Here is a 26,290-nt window from a genome sequence, read left to right as displayed (position 1 = left end):
TTGTGTAGTACTAGCGCTATGTAGGTCTGATGAATGCTCGCATGAATGACATATTGGAAATAGGGTATATAAGTAAATTTCACTTCTTTATTTAACTGTTATTCCTATTAGAAAAATTTAGCTTTGTTTTTTATCAAGGTTGGTATTTTTCAGTGACCGAACGACATTTTCTATGGGAAAAAGAGACAGGAACCTTCAAGTACTCAATTCTCTGATCCTCCAGCGGGCTAGGCGGCTGCACTGGCCTGTAGAAACAAACAATATTAAACGTATGTGAAGCATCAACTGAAACAATATTTATAATTTTTCCGACACATGTAGTTTATGCATTTTCACTAATATACCACGAAGCTCTGTGAGCAGGGAAAGTTGTACGTTCATCTTTAACCCCTATTGAACGGCAGCATTAAAAGCTTGTCCGAAAGATCCGCTCCGGATTATTCACTCTTTGTGGACTAGCGTTCGCTGCAGGCAACGCGTGGGAATTTTTTTCTCTTGCTGAATTTCAGTATTGAGTACGAAGTTTCTTTCTAAGTGTCATTGGTCAACACTGACAGGCATCAAGCGTCATTAGTTGGTTTAGAGCAGGAACACTGGACGATGAAGAAGATTGGCGCGCGGCTCACTGTTTTGGACAGCCAGGTGTGAGAAGACAGACCGATGCAAGATATCCAGCGCACTTGGTCCAATTCAATTCAATTCAATTCAATTTTTAAAAGTAAGAGCTATTCGGCAAAACAGCAGCACCACCTAGCAGCCATGGTCAGGAAAGTCCAGAACGTTCGCGGCAGCAGCGGTAGCCTAACGGCGCCGCATCCTAGGTGTACATTGTGGCGCAAAATACATTTTTTTGAAAAGGGACAGAAGAAAGGAAGACAGTGAAGCGCACACTGTCTTCCTTTCTTCTGTCCCTTTTCAAGAAATGTATTTTGACCCACAAAGTATACCTAGGAAATCTAAGCACCAACTTGCCCAAGAAGAAGTCCTTTTGGAATATCTTTCTCGTACAGTGGGCTCCGGGTCTTTCTTCCCCGGCAGTTTTTCGTCAAGGCTTCCCGATGTGTTCAAGGTGACACGGAACATCGTGACAGCCACCTGCCAAGTGCGCTATCTAGGCTCTGCATAAGAAACGTGAAATCACAGCTATCTTCGGTTCTGTGTTTCCGTCCTGGGGCCAACTCAAAAGAATATTCAGGATTCTACGTTCGGAGCTGGGCCGTCAGAGCAGGCTTTTCAACGATCTTCCCAGATGCATGTGCTACGCCAACTTCCCTGCGTGGGCTGCTACAAGTAAACTGAGAGACTAACGGAAAATTGGCGCTTCACTGTCTTCCTTTCTTCTGTCCCTTTTAAAGAAATGTATTTTGCGCCACATAGAATACACAGGAAATCTAAGCACCAACTTGCCCAAGAAGTAGTTCTTTTGGAGTACCGCATCTGCCTCGTATGCGGGACGTAACTTGATCAAATCTCAGTGCCACCGGACTGGTCTGGTACTCGGCTCTCGTGGTGGGTTCACAACTCGAAAAGACGTCCAACCGAGATTTCCAGGGTTGTCTCTTGTCGGCTTCCGTCCAACCACACGCGGCATTGTTGAAGAACATCCGCCACGCTGTGCGGGGCAAGTACTGCTTCAGGTTACCGACTGGTAAAATAGGTGACAGTGCACTCCCGGGCTGGTGCTCTGCCAATATGGGAACCCAACGCCTTTATAGGGGTGCTTGTCACCAATCCATGAGCACCCTACCTCACTATGTCCATTAGCGGTACCACATGGCAAATGGTCGTCATGGGAGCGCCCCAGAGCTCTTTTCTTGTGCTCAAGAGGCTCTCAACGGGAGTTGCAAGGGAAAAGGAAATAATCAGACCATTCCTGTATCAAAGGTTTACTTCTATAAAAGCGATTCTGCCAATTTCAGTACAGCAGAAAATAGAAATTAAAATGCCATTTTAAAAGAACGATTCAGGGTTGTGGTGCGCAGCCGCAGCAGAATTAGGGAAAGTAATCACAAATAGACGTAACGGCGCTCTTCCTTGCAGCTTAGCGCTAAAAAACTCTAAAATAAAGAAAGTCGCCAGTGGGTGTGCCACTTTTGATTATACGAATTATGTGTTAACCAGGTTTTAAATATTTATGAGAGTTTACAACAAATTATAGGATTTTACACTTGTTTCGTTATTTTTGCAACCAAGATGTAAGCAGTAGGAAGAGAGTAAACCCTTCGCTGCATGCCGTGAAAAGTACACCTCCACGTTCGTGGTCATGAGGTAGTGCACGAATGAAATAAAAGAACAAGCACTTTCGCCCGAGAAGGCAAGAATGGATAGACATAGCAATGTACTCAACCCTTACATCGAGTAATGCTCGTGGTAGTAAGGCCTTATAAATTGCAGTAAACATTCACATACGAATGATGTCATGCTCGTGCATACAAACAAAAAAATTTCACTCGCTTCACCGCTCAAAGTTTGCCTCATCTCGATGCAAAAGTCAGATCACCTTAGACTACATACCTGTACAAGGGGTGCATAGATTATGATACAATACATTTTTAATGCGGCACCACACTACACCGACCTAAGATGCGGCGAGGGCACCAGTCCTCCCATGCATCTGCCGCGACTGGTGCTCCAACCGTGTCAGTACCTTCAACGAGCGTGACGTTGTAACAACAGAAACACATGCAAGAAGCACAAACGTCGACGCCACATTCTCTCCCCTTCTCGTTATTCGTCAAAAAGGATTCAAAACCAATAGAACGCATAATGGGCAACTTGCTCTACACTAAATGCAATTTTAATACACACACGCACACACACAAACACACATATTATATATATATATGTATGTATATATACTGGGGATTTCGCTGCAGCGCCGGGCATTCCTTTTCACTACAATTGCCCCCATAGAGAAAGGAGCCATCCTGGCGACTCATGGGGAGCATAGAATCATAGGGTGGTAGTACGGCTTTAGGCATTGTACGTGGACGGTTTCACGACCAGGACAGCGTCGGTCCGTAGCTGGCGTGACCGGCTCGACAATTGAGTTCACAGGCGATGTCTGCGCGACAACACGGTAGGGTCCTTGATATTTGGAGACCAGCTTGGATGAGAGTCCAGCAGGAACAGCAGGAACCCAAAGCCACACAAGGGAGTGCGGACGAAAGTGACAATGCGGGTGATCATCGTCATGTCGATATTTTTGTTGCCATTGGTCAGCGGCTGTAAAAGAACGGGAGAGCTGACGGCATTCCTCTGCGCGGCGGGCAGCTTCAGAGATGGGCGTACATATGGATGAGTCGGGTCTGTACGGAAGAATTATGTCGAGGGTAGTCGAAGGTTCGCGGCCATACAAGAGGCAGAATGGGGAGAAGTTTGTGGCCGCCTGTGGTGCAGTGTTGTAGGCGAACGTGATGAATAGGAAAATGAGGTTCCAATCATTGTGATCAGAGGCGACGTATTTGAGGAGCAAGTCGTCAAGGATGCGGTTGAATATTTCCGTCAGACCATTAGTTTGAGGATGGTAGGCGGTGGTGGTGCGATGAACGATGAGACATTCAGCAAGGATTGCGTTTACGACTTCGGAGAGGAATAGGCGTTCTCTATCACTCAAAAGCTCGCGAGGTGCACCATGACGGAAAATAAAGTTTTTCAGGAGGAAGGATGCTATATCACGAGCGGTGGCAGCAGCAGGCAGAGCGGCTGTTTCTGCGTATCGCGGCAAATGGTCTATGGCGTAGACTTGTTCTTGAATGCTTGTTCTTCGTGAGATACATGGTAGACATGCTGTCGGATGGGTATTTCGGCGTGTTTGGTTGTAATTCTCTGCTGCGCATCGAGTATCTGCTTGGATTTCTGACTTCGTGCAAAGCAGTCGCTAAAGGAAAGCAAAGATTATCTTGCTGTTGAAGTCGTTAGTTCGGAATTGACATCGAGGTCAATTGTAGACTGCTTGTAGTCGTCTGGGATGGAGGAAAGCTCTGCGGGTGATAGGTTAGTACTTGCGTCGCCGACTTCTTTGATGTAAGCGACAACAGCGTCCCTGGTGAGGTGCATGTATTTGCGACTAAAAATAGTGAATGGGATTTCTTTTTATTTATTTATTTATTTATTTATAAAAATAAAAAATAAATAAAATTAGGATTTCAGTAGGCTGTTTGGTCAGTTCGTGGAGACCGCGGGTGACAGATACTTGATGAGAGAAAAGGATGGACACGTTGGTTTCTACAACTCCAATGTCAGTTCGGTCGTTGTTACTCATTAGGGTAACGAACAGACTGGAACCAGGCGGGACGGTCCCGGAATCTTCAGAGAAATGCTACAGTATCTAGTGCGATTTGCAGTCGTGCGAACTGGCGTTACGTGAGACTGTTACTAGCAGCTATCGAAGATTTATAATGGCCCCATATTCTATAAGAAAGTCCATTCTTAATGTGCCTGGAACACTCCCGCAGCACGACGAAAGATCCAATGAAGGCAGAGCCGCAGATACGCACTCGGGCAGTGCATCCCCCAACTGGCGTCACGAGATGACCACCCGCAGTACGGAGCTGGAGACCGTTTCATGGTGTCGTCACCTTTCGGAGAGTACCCACGAATTCACCACTCATAGCGGAGTAGTCGGCGCCGTTATCAACGAGGGCGGTGACCTGGTAATTGTCAGCCGCTATGGTTATATGAAAAGAAATGGGCATGGACAGGACATGTAATGAGGGGAAAAGATAACCGATGGTCATTAAGGGTTACGGACTGGATTCCAAGGGAAGGGAAGCGTAGCGGGGGGCGGCAGAAAGTTAGGTGGGCGGATGATATTAACAAGTTTCGAGGGACGACATGGCCACAATTAGTACATGACCGGGGTTGTTGGAGAAGTATAGGAGAGGCCTTCGCCCTGCAGTGGGCGTAACCAGGATGACGATGATGATGATGGTTATATGTACGGAAAGTCTTGTGTAGTTATCAGAAGATGGCGGGGCAAGTTAATCGTTGCGGTTAATTTGTCGTGCCGGAGGTTGTTTGCCAGGACAGCTGTGCCTCCACCCCCGGAGGTTGCTGTCCTCAGTTTTTGTGACATGGGCGTGGACTTTGCGATCTTGTGCGAACATCAGCAAACTTGGAATAGCGGCTAGGCGAGATGACGCGCCGAACTGATGGTGAACGTAATTGGTGTCGTTGTGTGGGAGAACACGGCGCTTGATAGGCCAAGTACTTCTAAATCTCGCGTGGGTGTACACCATTACTTGGTTGGCACGCGTTAGGGTGAAATCCCTGAAGACCCTCCCTCAGATAAGGGATAAGGGCAATCTGCAGTGGTAGGAATGTGGCCTATTATCCGAGGTGTGCCGCACGTATGATTTCTGTGTGATCTCTCCCGGAGAAATGCACTCATACGTCTTCACATCTGCAGCGGGAAATTGACGTGGTAAAGCTGAAACAGTGCAAGGCAAGCGTCGTCCCGTAGACCGTTGAGGACTACGGAAGGCTTCGGAATATATCAGGACTAGGGATTGCGCTCACGTTGGTGCCAATGATTAGGTCAGGGTTATGATTTCTTCGCGAATGCTGTCACCATGAATTTCTATCTGTTAGCCATACCTGCATCACCAAGGCGGAAGACATGCCCTCGACAAACAATGGCCGGGCTTTAATTTTGCTTCAAAAACCAACTCTTCAGAACCTGCTGGGCTGCTGTCGTTCCTTTCGGGGCTGCTGTATGTCTCGCCCAGCGGTCGTCAGAGTTCTTGCCATCTAGCAATGGAGTCCTCATGATGCAATGGAGTCCTCGAACCACGTGCGAGTGCAGTACTCAAGCGCAAAGTACACTTTGCGCCGTCTCATACAGTCATCTCGTTCACTGACTGCGGCGACTCTGTCGAAGTGTTGAAGCCGATCCTCCGCATCCTCAAACACGTCGCCATGAAATGACTCGCCATGAAAGACCACATGAAAGACGACACTCACGTTAGAAGTGGATTGGGCTGTGTCGCTCTGTTGCGTCTGATGTACTTCAGTGGTGGACATTCTAACCGGGCTCAATGGGCCACATTGAAGAAGTAGTCCTTCCTAGCGGCGGCTGTGTCGAAGTGCCCGGGTGTTCGGCTTTCCTCTGAAATTTTGGAAATGGTGGCAAGGTCTTGACGCCTCGGGAAGTCACATTAGTGCAGAGGATGGTACCCAACACCTCTACCAGCTTGGTGCGTTAATTACACAACACGCAACAGCCGGCCACCCATCAGAACAGCTCCGATCGAGCAGAACATTTCCTTCGTCTCTCTTAACCGAATCCTCCGCGGCGCGCAAAATCAAGCTCAATCAAACTGTAACCGCATAACACACCACTGACTGTACGTGTCTGTACACAATACAAGCATAAATTCTCATAAGTAAGAAAGGAAGTACGGAACAGGCTGGGAAAGTTAATCGGTCGACAAACGTGCCTTTTGTCTTTGTGCAATGATTAAGGCGACAACCTTCAAAACCAGGCCAACATGCTTGGACAATAATTCGAGCCTGTATCTAGCTCGGCAAACTCTTCAGAGTCATTGTAGAAGCATAAACAGATTGGAGAAAGTAAGGCACGGAACCTTAAAGTAGTGGAAGTGAACGGTACAACCAGCATTGCCGAGTTCAGGACTTCTTTGAACGACTGCGAGAAATCAGCACGAGGAGCTAATACAATCATGTACATAATTGTACATCTTCACCCTGACACGCAAATAGAACTGCTGCCTTTTTCAGGATTACCTGGGCCACGGGAGACAACCCATTGGCATGCAAAGAGGCGATTGTAGTCCCTGTCTTGAAACAAGCTAAAGATCCGTCCTTTTTGGAAAGCTACCGGCCCGTAGCGCTCACAAGTTGCTTATGCAAACTCTGAAAAAATTATTGTGGATCACAGGGTTTGAAACTCTTGAACCAAACATGCTCCTCGATCCACATAAATGCGGTTTTAGGGAAGGCCGGTCGGCGGCAGGCCACTTCGTGTGCATGGAAGACAGGCACGTACCCACGATTTTTTTTCGGGGGGGGGGGGGGGGGGGCCCAACCCAAAGTAACTTTTCTATGCAAATGAGGGGGGGTACCTTTACTAGTACAAATGTGAATAACGCCCACCATTCGCCATAAGAACGCGTAAACCCACATAAAAGAAATGAAATAAGGTGTATTTTACAGGTACGCCTGTGCGATACGCCTCTCCTTTACTTGGCAAACAAAGAACCACGCCAAATGGACTTGCGTAGGAAAGAAGCGCAGGAACAACACTGCCAAGAACAAGTAAAGAAGAGAAACTGTAAAATAAAGATTACTTTAGTAGAATAGAACTTTAAAAAAATTACCGACGATTACGTTACTTCCTAATGCGAAATTTGAGCGCAGCAAATAAGCTGTTTCACCTTTTCGATAGATTGAGGCAAAGAAATCGAGCAACACATGTATGCGCTATCACAGAATTTTTTTTTATTTTTCACACGTATTCCTTTAACAAAGACTCCACTAGGTAAGCTTCTGCTTCGGCGGCACGCACCTCTGGATTCTGACGGCGACGGCGCTGGGCCTCTGCTCTGGCAGCTCGTTTAGCAGCAGCAGCAGCAGCAGCAGACGGAGGACTTCCATCGGTCGTCTCGCTCATGGCTCAGAAAGAACTGGCAGATAATTTCGCAGTGGCGAACGGCAGCGGCAATTTCGGCTCGGGCGGTGCACATATACAGATCCGCCGCCACCGATCTGGCTCTCTGATTGCCACCGCACAGGGCGAACGGCAGCAGCAATTTCGGCTCGGGCGGTGCACATATACAGATCCGCCGCCACCGATCTGGCTCTCTGATTGCCACCGCACAGGGGTTGCATTGGAGGATGAGCGAAGAAAGGAATTAAGTTCGAGCCGGCGCTTTGACAACCGGAGACTCGCAGGAAGAGGGGGGAGGGGGGCGGCGTGTACACCCAGCGGCAAACGATGGGGGCAGAAGCGCGCGCAGCAAGCGGACAACACGATAAAGGGAGGAGGGAAGAGATAGCAGCGACTGACTGATGCCGCTGACGCCGATAGTGAGTCAACCCCAGCTGCGGAGTTGGTTTCAGGGACAACGCCGCCGATGCCGACACAAACAATATGATACCCTCGCTTCCGCAGCGCTAAGAACCAGCTCTAGCCGTGGGAAGGTGGTGACGTATTCGTCGACGTGCCGGGGCCTACGTGAAATAACCGGCGCGTCGGCAACTGAAGAGCACCCTATCCGCCACACAAGAACAGGGGGCGGGACCCTTTCCTCCTCTTTCTGCATGGCGGCGACGGTGTTCTATGCAGTCACGTTATCTTGACTCTCTAGCGGCGTCAGCGGCATCCAGCGGTATCAGTCGGTCGCTGCTAGCGCTGGGGGGATGAAAGGGGGGCGGAGCTGGTTACGAGGCCGACGACAACGCCGACGACGACGCGAAACCCAGGAACGGACGCCAAAGAGCTGCGCTCTAAAACAGTAGTTGGAAACAAAGGTACACGGACTGCGCGGAGTTGTGTTACTCCGCCAGCCAATGACAGAAGCAAAAAAAAATCGTCGTCATGCGGCCTTTTCAACATGACGTCGTACTTGATTCCTCCGGAGCGTCTGCTGTTCTTCAAAAGTCTTTTCATCGGCGGAAACAATGAGGTGTGCAGGAGACATGGACAAAATGTATCGACTCTGAGCATTTCATTATTCAAAAGTCTGCTGTGCAGTTCATGTCACTGCTGAACCCGTTTTACTCATGAAACTTCACTGCCAACTGAAGTGAAACTTCACAACAAATAGTTGTAGCGAAGCAAGCATGTTATTTCAGTTCAATAATGAATTAGGCATTCGCCATTCAACTATAGTAGGCGAGGAGAAAGGTTTAAAATTACACGCTAAAAATTTTATTTTTGTAGTTACCGCCTTATTTGGGTAACACAAGAGGTTTAAGCACGAATTATTTGCAGCCTCGCAAAGGAACAGTGGCTGGCGGCTATGAGGGCGCGGGCAGGGCCGGTATATTGTAGCGATGCCTTTTCAGATTCTATGCCTTTTCAGGCTTTTCGCGCTTGGCCAGTGGTCAGTGCGACGGTCTACCCCCATTATCAACGGGATCAGGCGGCCGTGTGTGGTGGATGATAAGAATAGCATAGAATAAGGCATAAGGCATCCCTACAAAATAGCGGCCCAGTGCTTCATTGCAGACTTAAGAGGAAGCTTTAGCTCGGGTGCTCCTATCTAAATACATGTAAAAGGAGAATTAGTTTTTCTCAGCAACAACTGCACCAAATGTGATGAGGTTTGTTGCATTTAAAATAAAAGCTTAAACTCTAGTGACTGTTGGTTTCGAATTTTCGCTTTATATTTTAAATTTTCATTAAAAATTATCAAAATCGAACATTTTTAGAAAACGAGACTATCAAGTTTACAACTCTGTCTTTCGGCAACGAAAAATGATATCGCAATTCTGTGAATTGCATCTAGTAGTACATTTAAAGCGGACAAAAGTGATATGTTACATATGAATCTCAAAAAATTTAGCAATATGGAAATACACCTCTTGCAGAACCCTTGTAAACAACATAACAAATTCACATAAGATGTAAAACGATATATCGAATTAGTCCGCTTTGAATGGTCTAATCGATGCTGTTTACAGAACCGCGACATCTGTTCTTGACGCAGAGCTATGGATTTGTAAACTTCGTGCTTCTATTTTTTTCAAACTGTCGAATATTTGAAAAGCTTTTTAACAAAATTCAGGCACTTATTCGAAATTCCTTTTCAAGCAGTCACTTGAATTTAACTGTGCCTCTCAAATGCAACAAATTTCATTAAAATCGGTCCAGGGGTTATCTCAGAAAAACGTTTTTGCGTCTTACGTGTATTTGAATAGGCCGCCTCAGAGTTGGGCCCGAGCTAAAGCTTCCTCTTAAATTGTACCCCACCATAGCAGCGTTTTTTGAATTATCTCTGGAAGGAATATACAGAAATATATATTTGCAGAACAGTCACAGTTCTTTTCGATCCCTCATTTACTGCTCTGATAAGTTAAGAGCCACAACCGACTCTTATGGTTATTTGGGAAGTTACGTAACGATGCGTGGCCGCCAGACGCGTACAACCGCGTATGGCACAGCAAGCTGCGACTCTGCGCGTACTGCGCCCACCGCCGAAGGTTGGAAAAACACCTTCACAAGCACACACAGTGAAGTGGCAACGTTAAGCGGCTCGAATGATAACTGTAGAAGCGTCATTCAGAACACACGGAATTGTCCTGCACTTCCGGCGGCGTTTTCTCTACTCCCTTTTTAAATAAAAAGATGCTGATCCATGAATATTTTCATAAACAACGGTTGCATTTGTTAATTTTCGCTTTTCCTTCCTGTTTGGCTGTTGCCTAGGCTATCTCCCGTAATACATCACTTAATTTCTCAAGTCCTTGCGACTCTCGTTTCCAGTTGGCAATTTTGCACGAAAAGAGCTGTACAATTAGGGAAAAACCAGACGAGTTAACAGGTGACAGTCATTAATTTGCCCCTAAGTTTGAAGATTATTACAGGGCTTGATGATGAATGCTATCCCGCATTATTTTATTTTCCACCTTATCTAACCCATGGGTGCTATGCAGGATGCGCCGAGTTTGGCGAAACTCGGGATCTTCACGAGCTCTGGCGACACCCCAAGATGAAAGCACAAATGGTACCGAGACACAGTTTATCTTTCGACAAGCCTCCAGTTTCATTGGTTTATCTAGATTCACTCTGGGTGGCTATCATTCCTTGGGCGTTGCCTTCTGGGCGGTCGACAAACTGGGGCTCACGTGATCATACCGTCGGTGCATGGTCGCGCCTTCTTTCACTTGTTTGTCGTTCCACCGAGTGCATTACATGCACAAGCGAGTTATAAAACAAATGCATTTAATACAATATTATTAGTTAGTTTGACGTGGTTTAAAAGCATTTTAAAGCTTACAAGATGTACACTGAATGTGTATATTCGACTAATTTGTAATTTAGTACGCTTCGCATTATACCACGAGGGAACGCTGTGGTGGCGTCATCACATACATTCATCGGGCGAGCATGGCGGCTAAACATCGAAGAGGCCCAGTGTAAACAAACTCGTACAACGAGCTTGCAGTGCGCGACGTAGTGATCAGGCTCGACAATGACCACTATTTCTTGGATAGTTCTGTTCTTCCGTGAGCAATCTTTCCGTGCACCCCGAAAGACTGCGAATAGCTTAGGCGATTTTACAGATCGCAACGCGTACCTACTGTTCACGGCACAATCCTGAACAAACAACTTATCCCGTGCTGCTTCTGTGAGTGCGCTGAGTTCCTCCACTCTGCGTGACTGCGAGCGTCACGAATATTTCATAGTGTGTGCAAAAGGAAGGCAGCCGATATAGCTACGATGCGACAAAGAGGTGGTGCCGACGATGGATCTCGCAACCAACACAGTGACGGAGGCATCGACAAACTGCGGATAAGTATATTTCTACTGTTTCATATTTAGCATAATAATAGTGCACGGATTAAGTCACTTTCGTAGTAACGAACTAAATGTCCAGCAGTTTAAAAAAGGAATTGAGAGCATAAGAGTGTTTGTGCTTTTACATGTACGTGGGCCCGCGAAAATATGGAAAAGATAAAGGTAACCTTCACTAACTTAGTGATATAACAGAAATTCATCAGTGACATTCAGCCCGCAGAATCTATGGAAGAGTATTTTATCCAGGTAAAATATCAATAGCAGGTACTGATGTAAAGCAGGAAACTTATACAAAAATTTCCTGGGTTGAACAGCACATGGGAGGCATTCCGGCATCGTGATCGCCACGTTACCGATATCCTTGAAAAATGTTTAGAATCGTTGCATTCTACCGGTTATGCAATATGGGACATAAACCTGGAGGTTAACAAAGAAACTTGAGAAGTCGAGGACTGTGCAGAAAGCGAAGTAACAAAAATTGTTGGAGATAGCATTAAGGCAGGAAGACAGTGGCGTAGTAAACCATGGCAACTGATATGCTAGTTGAGATTAAGAAAAAAAAATAGAATCGGTGGGCAGGCCATGCACGTCTTCAATCACTTGTTGCCAACTTATAACAGGTGATTACATAAGCGTGACAGAATGGATGTCAAGGAGAGACACCTGCAGCAGAGGATGGTAGAAAATTACGTAACGGGACAAAAATATGATGTTTCTATGCATAGGATGCAATCAGCTCGCATATGACGGGATTGTAGGGAGCGCCATTGATTTTGCAGCGAACAAAAATAGGTTTTGTGGTGCTGACAGTAGAGACTCGTGAATGTTCGAGGACACCTCAGCTGTTGGCACACTAATAAACATTACAATTGGCTCTGAAAAAAACAAACCGTTATGAAAAATAAAGCAATGTTGTCCCGACAAATTGTTTTATTATGCATACACTAAAGGCCTCCACAGTTAAGGGCAGTTAATACCCATAGTGCAATGAGCATTTTTATTTGTAAATAATAATTTATATGCGGTTGATTCATTCCAACAATCCACTTTTTTTGCAGCAAAACATTCTGTTGCTGGAGGCACTCAACTGCCTGGTGGCAGTAGGCGAGCACCAGGCACGTGCTCTGCTGTCCAGAGGGCTGCTCTGCAACAGTAGGATCAGTGCACTCACTGCTTTCCAGTCGAGCCCCCAGAACACACCTTATAAAGGAGCTTTCAGTTTATTATTTTGTTTATTATTCAAGAACATGAATAAAATTATTGCAGTAAACATTGTGCTGTGCATATTGGGACACTTGTAACATGCACTTGATGTCTCTTCAAAATGGGCAAACACGTAAAAACCTGGACCGTGTAAATGAAAAAGACACTAATGCAGCGTATGTCATTGTGCTGTTTGTTCTTTCTATGTGCAAGAATACAGTGGGTGTTGATTAGCCACAAGATGAACGGTGTGTGTATTTCGCAATGAAACGACAGGAAACGGCATGACCTTAATAATGCTATCACCTATAGACTGTGCACATGAATGCAACACTCCCCGATTTAAACATGCCATTACATGCATGTTCGATACCACATATTCTTTAACAATGTCATATATTTGCATGTACTAATTTTCACACAGCTTAAGCCCATGCATAGCTCACTTGTGATGTATCCATTTCGTAGGCCAAATAATTGTACACTTTGTCCTTTTGTGTTGTATGAAAAGCGGCATCCTCTAGTCGGATACAACTTCACAAGACAGGAGAGGCCTCACCCAGGTGACCAAAGCGCAGCAGCCGATTGCCTCCACGTCTAAAGAAATAGTCCCTCTCCAATGAGCAGGTATTAGTGCGTCCAGCGGCACGACGTCAGTGTAGAGTGTGTGCCCATTGGTGCAGGCTTGTGTTCACCTGCCGTTGAAGTGCAGATTCTGCGGCCTCCTAAAGTTGTATCCGACTATAGAATCACGTAATGCCTTGCACTGGTTGCATAGACTTTAGCAACTTGATAGCACACAATGATCAGGAACAGAAATCTATAAAGGCACCCAAGTAAAGCTGGCTGGCCACACTTCCATTATGAGGGGCTGTAAACAGTTCTCGCCAAATATTCCCATGACATCCTTGAAAAAGGGGTGGTGTTTGGCACTTTAGAATCAAAAAACAGATTACAGTGAATGTTGTGTACCTCATTAAAATAAACTGAGCTTGGTTATCTGCACAGCATGTAATGAAAGCATGTGTTTCACATAGGAAACAAAGTGCTCTGTCCAGTACAATTGTCGAGTTCGCTGTAGCACCTATTATGTCATAGTGTCAACATACAAATTTTCAAAGGCCATTCATTTCACTATTATTTTTGTATGTTGGTTCTATCAATTAGCGCTTGTATTACATGAGCAGGTGGATTTGAAAGCAAAGCTTTGTTTGCAAACCTTCAGACTTCCATAATTGTGTGGCAAGGCACTGGCATGGTGTCGAATAGCTCACACTTCCTCGGTCCTGCACCAAAGAGGCCCAATGCTCTATTTGAAGTTGGATCGCGCAACAATTTGACGGCACACAAAGAAGAGTAACACACATAGCAGAGCGTTCTGCTGTGTGTATTTCCCTTCCTCGGTCCTGCACCAAAGAGGCCCAATGCTCTATTTGAAGTTGCATCGTGCAACAATTCGACGGCACACAAAGAAGAGCAACACACACAGCAGAGCGTTCTGCTGTGTGTATTTCTCTTCTTTGTGTCCCGTCGAATTGTGGTACAATTCAGCTTCAAGCTTCTATACCGATACAATGAGTCTTCAACCTCACCAATGATCTAGTTATTGAGCCACAATGGCGCACATCTTTGATATGTGCCAACACGAATTAAGTCTCCAACAAATCACCACAAGCATAAAATTTTTCTGCACAGGTGTATGCACGTGCCATATTCTGTACCACTAAACTCGCAAGAATCAAAGGGGCAAGCATTAACCAGCCTTACTGCTGCCGTTACCATCATCATCATGACACCAATAGAAAGACAGTGCTGCGTTTCAGTAAAGGGAGTGCCGGAGGGAAAGGTGTGATAGCGAGGCTTGAGGCTTACAATAAAAATAGCATTTACAAGACATGTTCAATGCCAAAATATTCTGCGTATCGCTCATCCTACTTTGGCATTGCGGCAAGCTTTTACACGTTTGAGCATGTCACAGTTTGTGTAATCATTGCTATAAAACTGTAGAAAAGGTCTATTCGCTCTGCAATCTTTATTTTTATCATGGTGGGTTAAAGACCCACTTTTCATTGGCATCTGCACCACATTTCGCACGATATGTAATTTTGCCTTTGTGGTTCACGACATCTTCACGCACACTGAGTTCTGCAGAGCATTGGATCTGCATTGTTCTACTGCTGAAGAATTAGAGCCCCATTATGAGACGAAAATATATAGGATTTGTCCATACAGAATAACGCTGACCGCCCCCCCCAAAAAAAAAGAAAATACACTGAACCACTGGCACATGCACCAATAGTGAACACAGCAAACACTGTGAAGTATTTTTTTCATGCAAGCCAGCACACTAAGATTCTCAATGCATTTTCATTTTGCCGTAAATGCATAGGCACAACAGGCTTGGCGCGACATCCACATCTCCCACTGCAACGAATTGTGCAATGCCTTGCTGTTTGATAGTGCGGCCGATACATGACGCATGACCAAAATTCAGAATTATGCATACTAAGTAATTTGTGCTACGTACTAAGTAATCTCATAAAAAACCCCAAGTTCTTTGTGAGATTAGCATTCACAGGGTACTTCACACAATTTGTGATATCCATTTATCTATTTATACTTCATTAACCTCCTTCCCCAAAAAGTGTGCCATATGGAAGGCACCCTGATAGACAAGTAGAACAATCGGTAAAGTGTCAGCAACCAGCGAAAAAGTCAGTATCATAGGCTGCCGCATGTGTGACGTCGGTAACAAAATTTAAATCGGCTACACAGAAGTGACAAATTTGGCAATATGGTGCGTCTAGACATTGCTTCAATGCTAATCACAGTAACGCTGACATTGAAGGCACCTTAATTCCTACGTACGTTCCGTCGACATACCCGACTACGTTCGTAATGTTTCCGCGAAGTAAGAAGCGTTCTTTTATAAATGCCCGCTCAGCCGCAGTCTTCGGGAAAGCCAGCCACCGCTTCAGCACTGCCGCATCAATAAGCGCATCAGACATCGCTGACACAGAGGCTCACAGTAGCTTGATGACGTCCAATGTAACGCTCGGCGCCGACGCTTCCCTGAAAACTGCCAGTCCCGTAAAAACGGAGGGCGCAGAGGACTTGCTCTTCAACGGTGAGCGAATGAAGCCCGCCACGCTGTCTCCACAGACGAGGGTCTTCGCCTAGCTCGTCACACAGCCAGCACACTGATGTCTTCGACAGGCCAAAATGACGCTGAAACTCCACGGCGGTCATGCACGCGAACGGGTCCAGACTGACGCTTGACGCTTGCTGCCGCTGGCTGCAATAACACAGGCTGCTGCAGCCGCCGCCATGTTCCCGAGTTGAACTCGGAGGGAGTTTCGCGATGTACGAGTTTAGCACGAGTTCGCCTGTCAATCAAAGCCAGAGGTCACGCCCCGCGCGAGGCACGTAACTCTTGTGCGCGCACCCACCACGGTTGGGCCACGCCCAACTTATCTTTCGGCAACAGCGACGCGGTGCCGAGCTGAGAGGCATCAACAGTATTCACCACCGACATAAAACACGCACAACACACTGTCGTCGGTGATGTACTGCGCACTACTATCAAAAACAAAGCGTTGACTGTCGCTGGCTCATGCATATATCTTCTCGGGCTGAGAGGGCCCCACAGCACGGTTTCATTGCCTGCATTGTGGCGACGTAGCGCACAGTAACCAATTATCGGCACGTCACTGTAGCTGCTTGCAAGGCGTCGATGTGCCGAGGGTGACGACGATGCTGAGGAGTGCGTATCGCAGCAGACGTTTGAGATGGCTGCTCTGTCATCGGTGATGTATCGGAGCCACAACGTCGTAAACACGATCAGCGTCCGAGAATCGCTCGCTCTTCTAGACCCAGTGCAATGGCGTTTCTTCATCACAAGCACTGCGCACTCAACAGTTCCAACACCTTCCTCAGTTCGAAGTCTCATTTCATAACCGCACACAAGAGCCCTCACCTGCCAAAATGCGATTGCTGCGGTGTCGTTACGATATCCTTCTGCGATCGCTGCTGGCTCCAGCATAAGTAATCCGCAAGCACCTTGGTGCGCACAAAACACTCAACTACTGCGTACGTACATGCGCTCAGAGGCACTTTCACTGGGCAAGCGATGACAAGCGATGAATTGTGTCGATGGGAAGCACGCACTTCTTCGCAATGCATCGCCGAGGCTTCGCGCACAAAGATAAACTGGTACATTTTCACTAAACTGCGTCACTACGGGCACTACGGACCGCCATTTTGCATTGACAGCCGTTGCTCCCGCATTCATGACTAGTATGTCGTTCTTAGTCGGTAAAGTGGAGGCCTTAAGGCGCCTGCGATGAACAGCCGTACAACGGCGCTGCGTTTCTGTTCCCCTAATAGAGAAAGAGCGGTGATCACTGACATTATTGAGAATAGCACTGTAGCGCCCCTAGGCGACTTCTCACTGTTGTGTCGGCAGTGGCAGGCAAGCGGGGGGCCCCGACCGGGCGAACGCGCGGCAAGCGCCGGCGCAGGAAGGAGACACGGAGCAAACTGCTCCCGATGAAAACCGGACGAAGACTCGGCTGACCCACGGCCGTTTATATCTAGTAAAGGCTTCACACGCCAGATGACACCTCCAAGTTTGTCACATGACAGAAGGGGGGTGCGCCATCTAGCTAAACAACTACAAAACATGCATGTACGATGACACCGAGATCTGACAGGGGGCGACACTACACTACATCATCCGCCCCTGGAAACAAAGTAAACATACAGCGAAACGCGCACACAAGATGCGCACTTAAGTCCAAAGGCGATTTCAGTTCGTTCCCCCCATGTTCACACATGCGCACCAGTCGCACACAAAGCACGCACTTAAGTCCACAACAAATTCAATCCGTCCCCGCCCAAGTTCACATACACGCGCACCAGTCTTGGGCACCATAACACAGGCAGTCACTCAAACAAAGTCTGACAAGGAACACTGCACAAAACTCACTGCACCGCAACAAGGAGCACTTTATACCTGTGTTATTGAAACATGTGGACTGTCTCCTAAATGTCACAGCGAGGCCCCTAGCCGTGGCATTTCGAAGACGGCAATACGCTCTACACTACAGAAACAAAATCATCGAGCCACGGAGGCCGTTTTCTGTCACGATGAGGACGCGTGCGTACCTCAGAACTTTGGGGGTTGCGACGCGTATCGGTCGACTTTAAAGACCCAGTCGTCCCACTATTTCCCTCCCCCTGGTTGGACAATTGAATGTGGTTGTCGCTCAAAGCTGGAGAGGGTTGCCCAGGAAGCTCCTCTCGACGTCCCAACAAGTCCTGGGAGGCTACCGATTCCCCCATGGAATCAGAAACTACTGCTGACTGTGTAAACTCGGAAGTGATACAGTCAGACTGACTACTCAACTGATACTTATGAGAAGACGATGTCACTACAGACAAGTCATCGGAATGACTATCCAAGTTTGAATATGAGTACAAAAAATCTTTGTCACTTGTACACAATGTACTACCTGCTGGATGCTTCATCACTAGTGTTAACTTAGACACATGCCACGTCTTCCCATCACTGAGTAGAAAAGTAGATGGTCCTATCTGGGCCTTGACTTTACGAGGTTTACTGTACTTAAAAAATCCTTTCCTGTTAAATCTTATTCTGACGGTGTCTCCCACCTTGATACGAGTTGCCTGAGCACCTCTACGTTTGTCCACGTACTGTTTAGTCTGCCACTGTTTCTGCAAGACTCTTTCTTGAACGTGAGGCACAAGACTGTCCTGTTCCCTTAGATCTACCCAGAGCTGCATGGTTCCATCCTTCTTGCGCACCACCACGAGTGGAGACACCCACTCAAAAGCCTCGACGCGCTCGATGACGTCGCAGTCCTCGAGACGTCGCAATTCATTTGTGACCTGGTCACGGAGAGCCAGGGGTAGTCTGCGCAACTTTGAAGATACTGGTTTCGCATCTTGCTGCCGATGAATTCGGTGCACACAGTTGTTGACGAGACTCAACTCGTCACTGAAGACGTGATCAAAACCCGGAGGCACACCTGTGGGGCTCTGTACTGAAGGAAGCGATGGTAGACGACATGTCAGCGACGTACCGTCGATCTGTATGCCCAAGCGTTGGATGGCGTCTAAACCCAGCAGTGATGTTCCTGTAGTCGTTACGTGGAACGTGACGGAGCATGACCTTTGGAAAAACTGGACAGTGGCTTGAAACAGGCCTTTAATGTTGATGCGTTGCTTGGAGAAATTTCTCAAGTCCACTGTTGGTTGTGACAGTCTGTGCTGTCGACCAAAGTGCTTTCCAAAATCCTCGGCCGTCATCAATGAGACAGACGCTCCTGTGTCCACGAGCAGCCGCATGGCGACGTCGTTAACCACGACCGGGACTTGTAAATCCCTTTTAGCTTCCAAAGTGCTCACCGTCAAGACAGACGCGGACGGCTGTCCTGCGGAAGTTGAAGACAGCGTCTCTGCGGAAGAGACGTGCTGAACAGTACGGGTTTTTCGGCATACAGATGCAAAATGGCCCAACGTGTGGCAGGCGTTGCACCGCCGGTTCCTTGCGGGGCAATTCCTGTACGTTGCAATATGCTTCGTGCTGCCACACCGGTCGCATGAACTACGGTCGAAATTAGGGTCCTTCGCATCCTGTGCTTCATTGCGGGTCCCGGAGGAGCCTCGCGGAAAATGTCGGTCATCTGGGCGGCCTCTTGGAAGCCGTCGGCTATCTTGGCGGCTCCCCGAAAAAAGTCGGCCATCTTCATGGCCTCCCGGACTACGTCGGCCATCTTGGCGGCTCCCCGGAAGAAGTCGGCCATCTTGGCTCGTCGACGGAGCGCCAAGTTGAGGTGCCTCGATTCTCTGTATTTTCTCAGAGTCGAACGCGCGGTTCGCTCGATGCAGGGCTTCTAACGAGCGTCCAATTTCTTCTGCCTTGTCCAGGGACAGGGTTTCGCCATGAGCCAGCAACTTCTCGCGAACGCTGACGTTCGCTACCCCATGTATGATTTGGTCTCGGACGCGCTCGTCATAGCTTGTGCCGAAGTTGCACTGTACCGCCTTCTCCTTTAATGCGGTCACGAATTCCAGGAATGCTTCTCCCTCGAACTGCTTTCGGCTGGTGAATTCGTGCCGTTCCGCCAGGACATTTGTTGACGCGGCGAACAGCCGGTCAAGCCGCTGCAAGAGTCTCGGAAACTCTGACGCTGGCGGGACCGCATCACTTGTCGTTGACGCTGCGCCGGTCGACTGCCTTGCTGCTTCGCTTGAAGCTGACGCTGCGCTGGTTAACTGCCTTGCTGCTTCCTGCTCCTCGTCTGCAAAGTACTTCCGTTGTCCCTCACGCCCGAGAGCGCTGACGAGCGCGGACGCTCGTCGCGCGTCCGTCCAGTCGCCACCGCCGGCCGCTTCGAGGTGGGCCTGAAAAATTTTTTTCCAGCGATACCATGGAATTAACGGTGGACCGGGCACTTCAAGAAAAACAGGAAGGTTCGCCGTAAAAGCCATGCCAGGTAGCGTGCAGGAGACCGTGCAGGAGGCAAGCCGGAGCTCGCCGCAGGAATGGGCAAGGAAGAACAAAGGGGGCGAGAAGGCCTAGGCTCGGAAGCCTCGCCGACGCCAAGTGCGTCGGCGGCGTTTGCAAGCCGTGCCTACACGTAAAAGACGCTTCACTTACGAAGCTCGCTGGTTTCCCGGGGCTTCGGTCGGAACCGCTGCGGGAATCCCATCTTCGTCGCCAAAAGATGTTGTGTCGGCAGCGGCAGGCAAGCGGGGGGCCCCGACCGGGCGAACGCGCGGCAAGCGCCGGCGCAGGAAGGAGACACGGAGCAAACTGCTCCCGATGAAAACCGGACGAAGACTCGGCCGACCCACGGCCGTTTATATCTAGTAAAGGCTTCACACGCCAGATGACACCTCCAAGTTTGTCACATGACAGAAGGGGGGTGCGCCATCTAGCTAAACAACTACAAAACATGCATGTACGATGACACCGAGATCTGACAGGGGGCGACACTACACTACACTCACCGTATGAACTGCCTCGTGCGTGCGACCCGCTTCAATGAATCCGCTTCTAAGCTTTCGCCTCACTGTCGCCACTCGCGGCAAGAAGTACAAAATTTAATAATTTGCTCGATCTCCGCTTGTCATCACAAATTTCTAGCATTCAAAACAAAAAACAGACACTTAAAGAAATAAAAATGTTCGTTATTTTATTTGTTGTATTTTAACGTATTCGTTTGAGCGAAAGCGTAGGTGCAAGAATGCGCCGCATGTACCCTGTTCGCATTCGATGGAGGATAGAAAGATATCGCCGAAAGAGGAGCCACGCCCTTGACGCGCCGGGGAAAGGCGTGGCAAGCGGCTCACGACAAGTGTGCAGGCAGACAGCGGCACAGTCACAGTATTGCTAAGTTGCGATAATCCGTTGATAACAATACGCGGCGCTGGCGCGCTTCGTTGTGCAGCCTTCTGCGCTTGAAACGTGGAAGCAGCGTGCCGCGCAGGGTGCGCTCATGTTGTCATACGCGGCTTTTTGTCTACATAATTTCTTGCCTGTAGCTTTTGCGCGTTGCGCGCTATCTCCGTTCACTGACTGCCGTCGAGCAAACTCGGGTAAAACTCGGGTGAACGAGAAATTCGGCGCATCCTGCATAGCACCCCATATCACGGGTATATGGTTCCGAGAATCTGTCAGCGTCGCGGCGAGCCGTCACTCGAGGAAATATTGAAAAAAGAGAAAGGTTAAACGCAATTGGCGCATTCTCTGACCGCAACTCGCTCCACGTGCATACAGACCAGATGACCACGAACTGAATCCCTTTCCTGGGGTGCTATGCAGGATGCGCCGAGTTTCTCGTTCACCCGAGTTTTACCCGAGTTTACTCGACGGCAGTCAGTGAACGGAGATAGGGTGAAACGCGCAAAGGCTGCAGGCAAAAAAATATGCAGACAAAAAGCCGCGTACGACAACATGAGCGCACCCTGCGCGGCACGCTGCTTCCATGTTTCAAGCGCAGAAGGCTGCACAACGAAACGCGCCAGCGCCGCGTATTGTTATCAACGGATTATCGCAACTTAGCAATACTGTGACTGTCCCGCTGTCTGTCTGCACACTTGCCGTGAGCCGCTTGCCACGCCTTTCCCGGGCGGGTCAAGGGCGTGCCTCCTCTTTCGGCAACTATCTTTCTATCCTCGATCGAATGCAAACAGGGTAAATGCGGCGCATTCTTGCACCTACGCTTTCGCTCAAACGAATACGTTAAAATACAACAAATAAAATAACGAACATTTTTATTTCTTTAAGTGTCTGTTTTTCGTTTTGAATGCTAGAAATTTCTGATGACAAAAGGCGATCGAGCAAATTATTAAATTTTGCACTTCTTGCCGCGAGTGGCGACACTGAGGCGAAAGCTTAGAAGCGGTTAATTGAAGCGGGTCGCACGCACGAAGCAGTTCATACGGTGAGAAGTCGCCTAGGGGCGCTACAGTGCTACTCTCAACAATGTCAGTGATCACCGCTCTTTCTCTATTAGGGGAATAGAAACGCAGCGCCGCGGTACGGCTGTTCATCGCAGGTGCCTTAAGGCCCCCGCTTTACCAACTAAAAATGACACACTAGTCATAAATACGGGAGCAACGGCTGTCGCTTCAAAATGGCAGTCCGTAGTGCCCGTAGTGACGCAGTTTAGTGAAAATGTAGCAGGTTATCTTTGTGCGCGAAGACTCGGCAATGCATTGCGAAGAAGTCCGTGCTTCCCATCGACACAATTCATCACTTGTCATCGCTTGCCCACTGAAAGTGCCTCTGAGCGCATGTATACGCAGTATTTGAGTGTTTAGTGCACACCAATGTGCTTGCGGATTACTTATGCTGGAGCCAGCAGCGATCGCAGAAGGATATCGTAACGACACCGCAGCAATCGCATTTTGGCAGGTGAGGGCTCTTGTGTGCGGTTATGAAATGAGACTTCGAACTGAGGAAGGTTTTGGAACTGTTGAGTGCTCAGTGCTTGTGATGAAAAAATGCCATTGCACTGGGTCTAGAAGAGCGAGCGATTCTCGGCCGCTGATCGTGTTTACGCCGTTCTGGCTCCGATACATCACCGATGGCAGAGCAGCCATCTCAAACGACTGCTGCGATACGCACTCCTCAGCATCGTCGTCACCCTCGGCGCATCGATGCCTTGCAAGCAGCTACAGTGACGTGCCGATAATTATTTACTGTGCGCTACGTCGCCACAATGCAGGCAATGAAACCGTGCTGTGGGGCCATCTCCAGCCCGAGAAGATGTGTGCATAAGCCAGCGACAGTCAACGCTTTGTTTTTGATAGTAGTGCGCAGTACATCACCGATGACAGTGCGTTGTGCGTGTTTTATGTCGGTGGTGAATATTGTAGATGCCTCTCAGCTCCGCACCGCGTCGCTGTTGCCGAAAGGTAAGTTGGGCGTGGCCCAACCGTGGTGGGTGCGCGCACAAGAGTTACATGCCTCGCGCGGGGCGTGACCTCTGGATTTGATTGACAGGCGAACTCGTGCTAAACTCGGTACATCGCGAAACCCCCTCCGAGTTCAACTCGGGAACATGGCGGCGGCAGCAGCAGCCTGCGTGATTGCAGCCAGCGGCAGCAAGCGTCAGTATGACCGTCTGGACCCGTCCACGTACATGACCGCCGTGGCGTTTCAGCGTCATTTTGGCCTGTCGAAGACATCAGTGCGCTGGCTTTGTGCCGAGCTAGGCGAAGACTCTCGTCTGTGGAGACAGCGTGGCGGGCTTCATTCGCTCACCGTCGAAGAGCAACTCCTCTGCGCCCTCCGTTTCTACGGGACTGGGAGTTTTCAGGGAAGCGTCGGCGCCGAGCGCTACATTGGACGTCATAAAACTACTGTGAGCCTCTGTGTCAGAGATGTCTGATGCGCTTAATGATGCGGCAGTGCGGAAGCAGTGGCTGGCTTTCCCGAAGACTGCGGCTCAGCGGGCATTTATAAAAGAACGCTTCGTACTTTGCGGAAACATTACGAACGTAGTCGGGTGTGTCGACGGAACGTACGTAGGATTTAAGGTGCCGTCAGTGTCAGCGTTACTGTGATTAGCATTGAAGCAATGTGTAGACGCACCATATTGCCAAATTTGTCACTTCTGTGTAGCCGACTTAAATTTTGTGTTACCGACATCACACATGCGGCAGCCAATGATACTGACTTTTTCGCTGGTTGCTGACTTTTTACCGATTGTTCTACTTGTCCATCAGGGTGCCTTCCAAATGGCTCACTTTTTGGGGAAAGAGGTTAATGAAGTATAAATAGATAAATGGATGTCACAAATTGTGTGAAGTACCCCGTGAATGCTAATCTTATAAAGAACTTGGGTTTTTTATGAGATTACTTCGTACTTAGTACAAGTTACTTAGTATGCATAATGCTGAATTTTGGTCATGCTTCATCTATCGGCCACACTATGAAACAGCAAGGCATTGCACAATTCATTGCAGTGCGAGGTGGGGATGTCGCGCCAAGCCAGTTGTGCCTATGCATTTATGGCAAAATGAAAATGCATTGAGAATCTTAGTGTACTGGCTTGCATGAAGAAAATACTTCAGAGTGTTTGCTGTGTTCACTGTTGGTGCATGTGCCAGTGGTTCAGTGTATTTTCTTGTGGGGGGGCAGCGTTATTCTGTATGGACAAATCGTCTATTTTCCTCTCATAATGGGGCTCTAATTCTTCAGCAGTAGAACAATGCAGATCCAATGCTCTGAAGAACTCGGTGTGCGTGAAGAGGTCGTGAACCATCAAGGCAAAATTACATATCGGGGGAAATTTGGTGCAGATGCCAATGAAAAGTGGGTCTTTAACCCGCCATGATAAAAATAAAGATTGCAGAGCGAATAGACCTTTTGTACAGCCTTAGAGCAATGATCAGACATACTGTGACATGCTCAAATGTGTAAAAGCTTCCCACAATGCCAAAGTAGGATGAGCGATATCCAGCATATTTTGGCATTGAACATGTCTTGTAACTGCTATTTTTATTGTAAGCCTCGATGTCATGCCTTTCCGTCCGGCACTCCCTTTACTGAAACGCAGCACTGTCTTTCTATTGGTGTCATGATGATGATGGTAACGGCAGCAGTAAGGCTGGTTAATGCTTGCCCCTTTGATTCCTGCGAGTTTAGTGGTACAGAATATGGCACGGGCATATACCTGTGCAGCAAAATTTTATGCTTTTGGTGATTTGTTGGAGAGCTAATTCGTGCTGGGACATTTCAAAGACGTGCGCTATTGTGGCTTAATAACTAGATCATTGGTGAGGTTGAAGACTCGTTGTATTGGTACAGAAGCTTGAAGCTGAATTGCGCAACAATTCCACGGGACACAACGAAGAGAAATACACACAGCAGAACGCTCTGCTGTGTGTCTTACTCTTCTTTGTGTGCCGTTGAATTGTTGCGCGATCCAACTTCAAATAGAGCGTTGGGCTTTTTTGGTGAAGGACCGAGGAAGAGAAATACACACAGCAGAACGCTCTGCTGTGTGTGTTACTCTTCTTTGCGTGCTGTCGAATTGTTGCACGATCCAACTTCAAATAGAGCATTGGGCCTCTTTGGTGCAGGACTGAGGATGCGTGAGCTATTCGACACCATGCCAGTGCCTTGCCACACAATTATGGAAGTCTGAAGGTTTGCAAACAAAGCTTTGCTTTCAAATCAACCTGCTCATGTAATACAAGCACTGATTCAAAGAACCATCATACAAAAATAATGGTGAAATGAATAGCCTTTGAAAATTTATATGTTGACACTAATGACATAATAGGTGCCAGAGCGAACTCGACAATTGTACTGGACAGAGCACTTTCTTTCCTTTGTGAAGCACAAGCTTCCATTGCATGCTGTAGAGATAACCAAGCTCAGTTTGTTTTAACGTGGTACACAACATTCACTGTAATCTGTTTTTGATTCTAAAGTGCCAAACACCACTTCTTTTTCAAGGATGTCATGGGAATATTTGGCGAGAACTGTTTACAGCCCCTCATAATGGAAGTGTGGCCAGCCATCTTTGCTTGGGTGCCTTTATAGATTTCTGTTCCTGATCATTGTGTGCTATCAAGTTGCTACGGCCTATGCAACCAGTGCAAGGCATTACGTGATTCTATAGTCGGATACAACTTTAGGAGGGCGCAGAACCTGCACTTCAACGGCAGATGAACACAAGCCTGCACCAATGGGCACACACTCTACACTGACATGCCGCTGGACGCACTAATAGCCGCTCATTGGAGAGGGACTATTTCTTTAGACGTGGAGACAATCGGCTGCTGCGCTTTAGTCACCTGGGCGGGGCCTCTCCTGTCTTGTGAAGTTGTATCCGGCTAGAGGATGCCGCTTTTCATACAACACAAAAGGACAAAGTGTACAATTATTTGCCCTATGAAATGAATGCATCACAAGTGAGCTATGCATGAGCTTAAGCTGTGTGAAAATTAGTACATGCAAATATATGACCCTGTTAAAGATTATGTGGTATCGAACATGCATGTTGTGGCACGTTTAAATCGGGGAGTGTTGCATTCATGTGCACAGTCTATAGGTGA

At 47.9% G+C, this 26,290-nt stretch overlaps 1 protein-coding gene across 1 annotated transcript; it reads right to left on the bottom strand.

The window, feature by feature from the left end:
* Nucleotides 1-227: 227 nt before the first annotated feature.
* Nucleotides 228-20,714, bottom strand: LOC142574979 (uncharacterized). Its single transcript, XM_075683956.1, has 3 exons — nucleotides 20,373-20,714; nucleotides 19,211-20,116; nucleotides 228-245 (listed from the first exon to the last, which is right to left on the bottom strand). Exons 1-3 carry the CDS (start codon nucleotides 20,670-20,672, stop codon nucleotides 228-230), a joined length of 1,224 nt encoding a protein of 407 aa, XP_075540071.1. The 5' UTR covers nucleotides 20,673-20,714.
* Nucleotides 20,715-26,290: the final 5,576 nt, after the last annotated feature.

This window comes from Dermacentor variabilis, chromosome 3 (assembly GCF_050947875.1).
Source record: "Dermacentor variabilis isolate Ectoservices chromosome 3, ASM5094787v1, whole genome shotgun sequence".
Classification (NCBI taxonomy): Eukaryota; Metazoa; Arthropoda; class Arachnida; order Ixodida; family Ixodidae; genus Dermacentor; species Dermacentor variabilis.
Note: the sequence above shows the minus strand (reverse complement) of the source record. Positions and strands in the feature narration are given on the sequence as shown.

Coding starts and splice junctions, on each gene's coding strand:
- LOC142574979 (XM_075683956.1), bottom strand. CDS start 20,672: ATGTTTTGTAGTTGTTTAGCTAGATGGCGCACCCCCCTTCTGTCATGT. Junction 20,117..20,372: donor CCGGGAAACCAGCGAGCTTC/GTAAGTGAAGCG, acceptor AAAATTTTTCAG/GCCCACCTCGAAGCGGCCGG.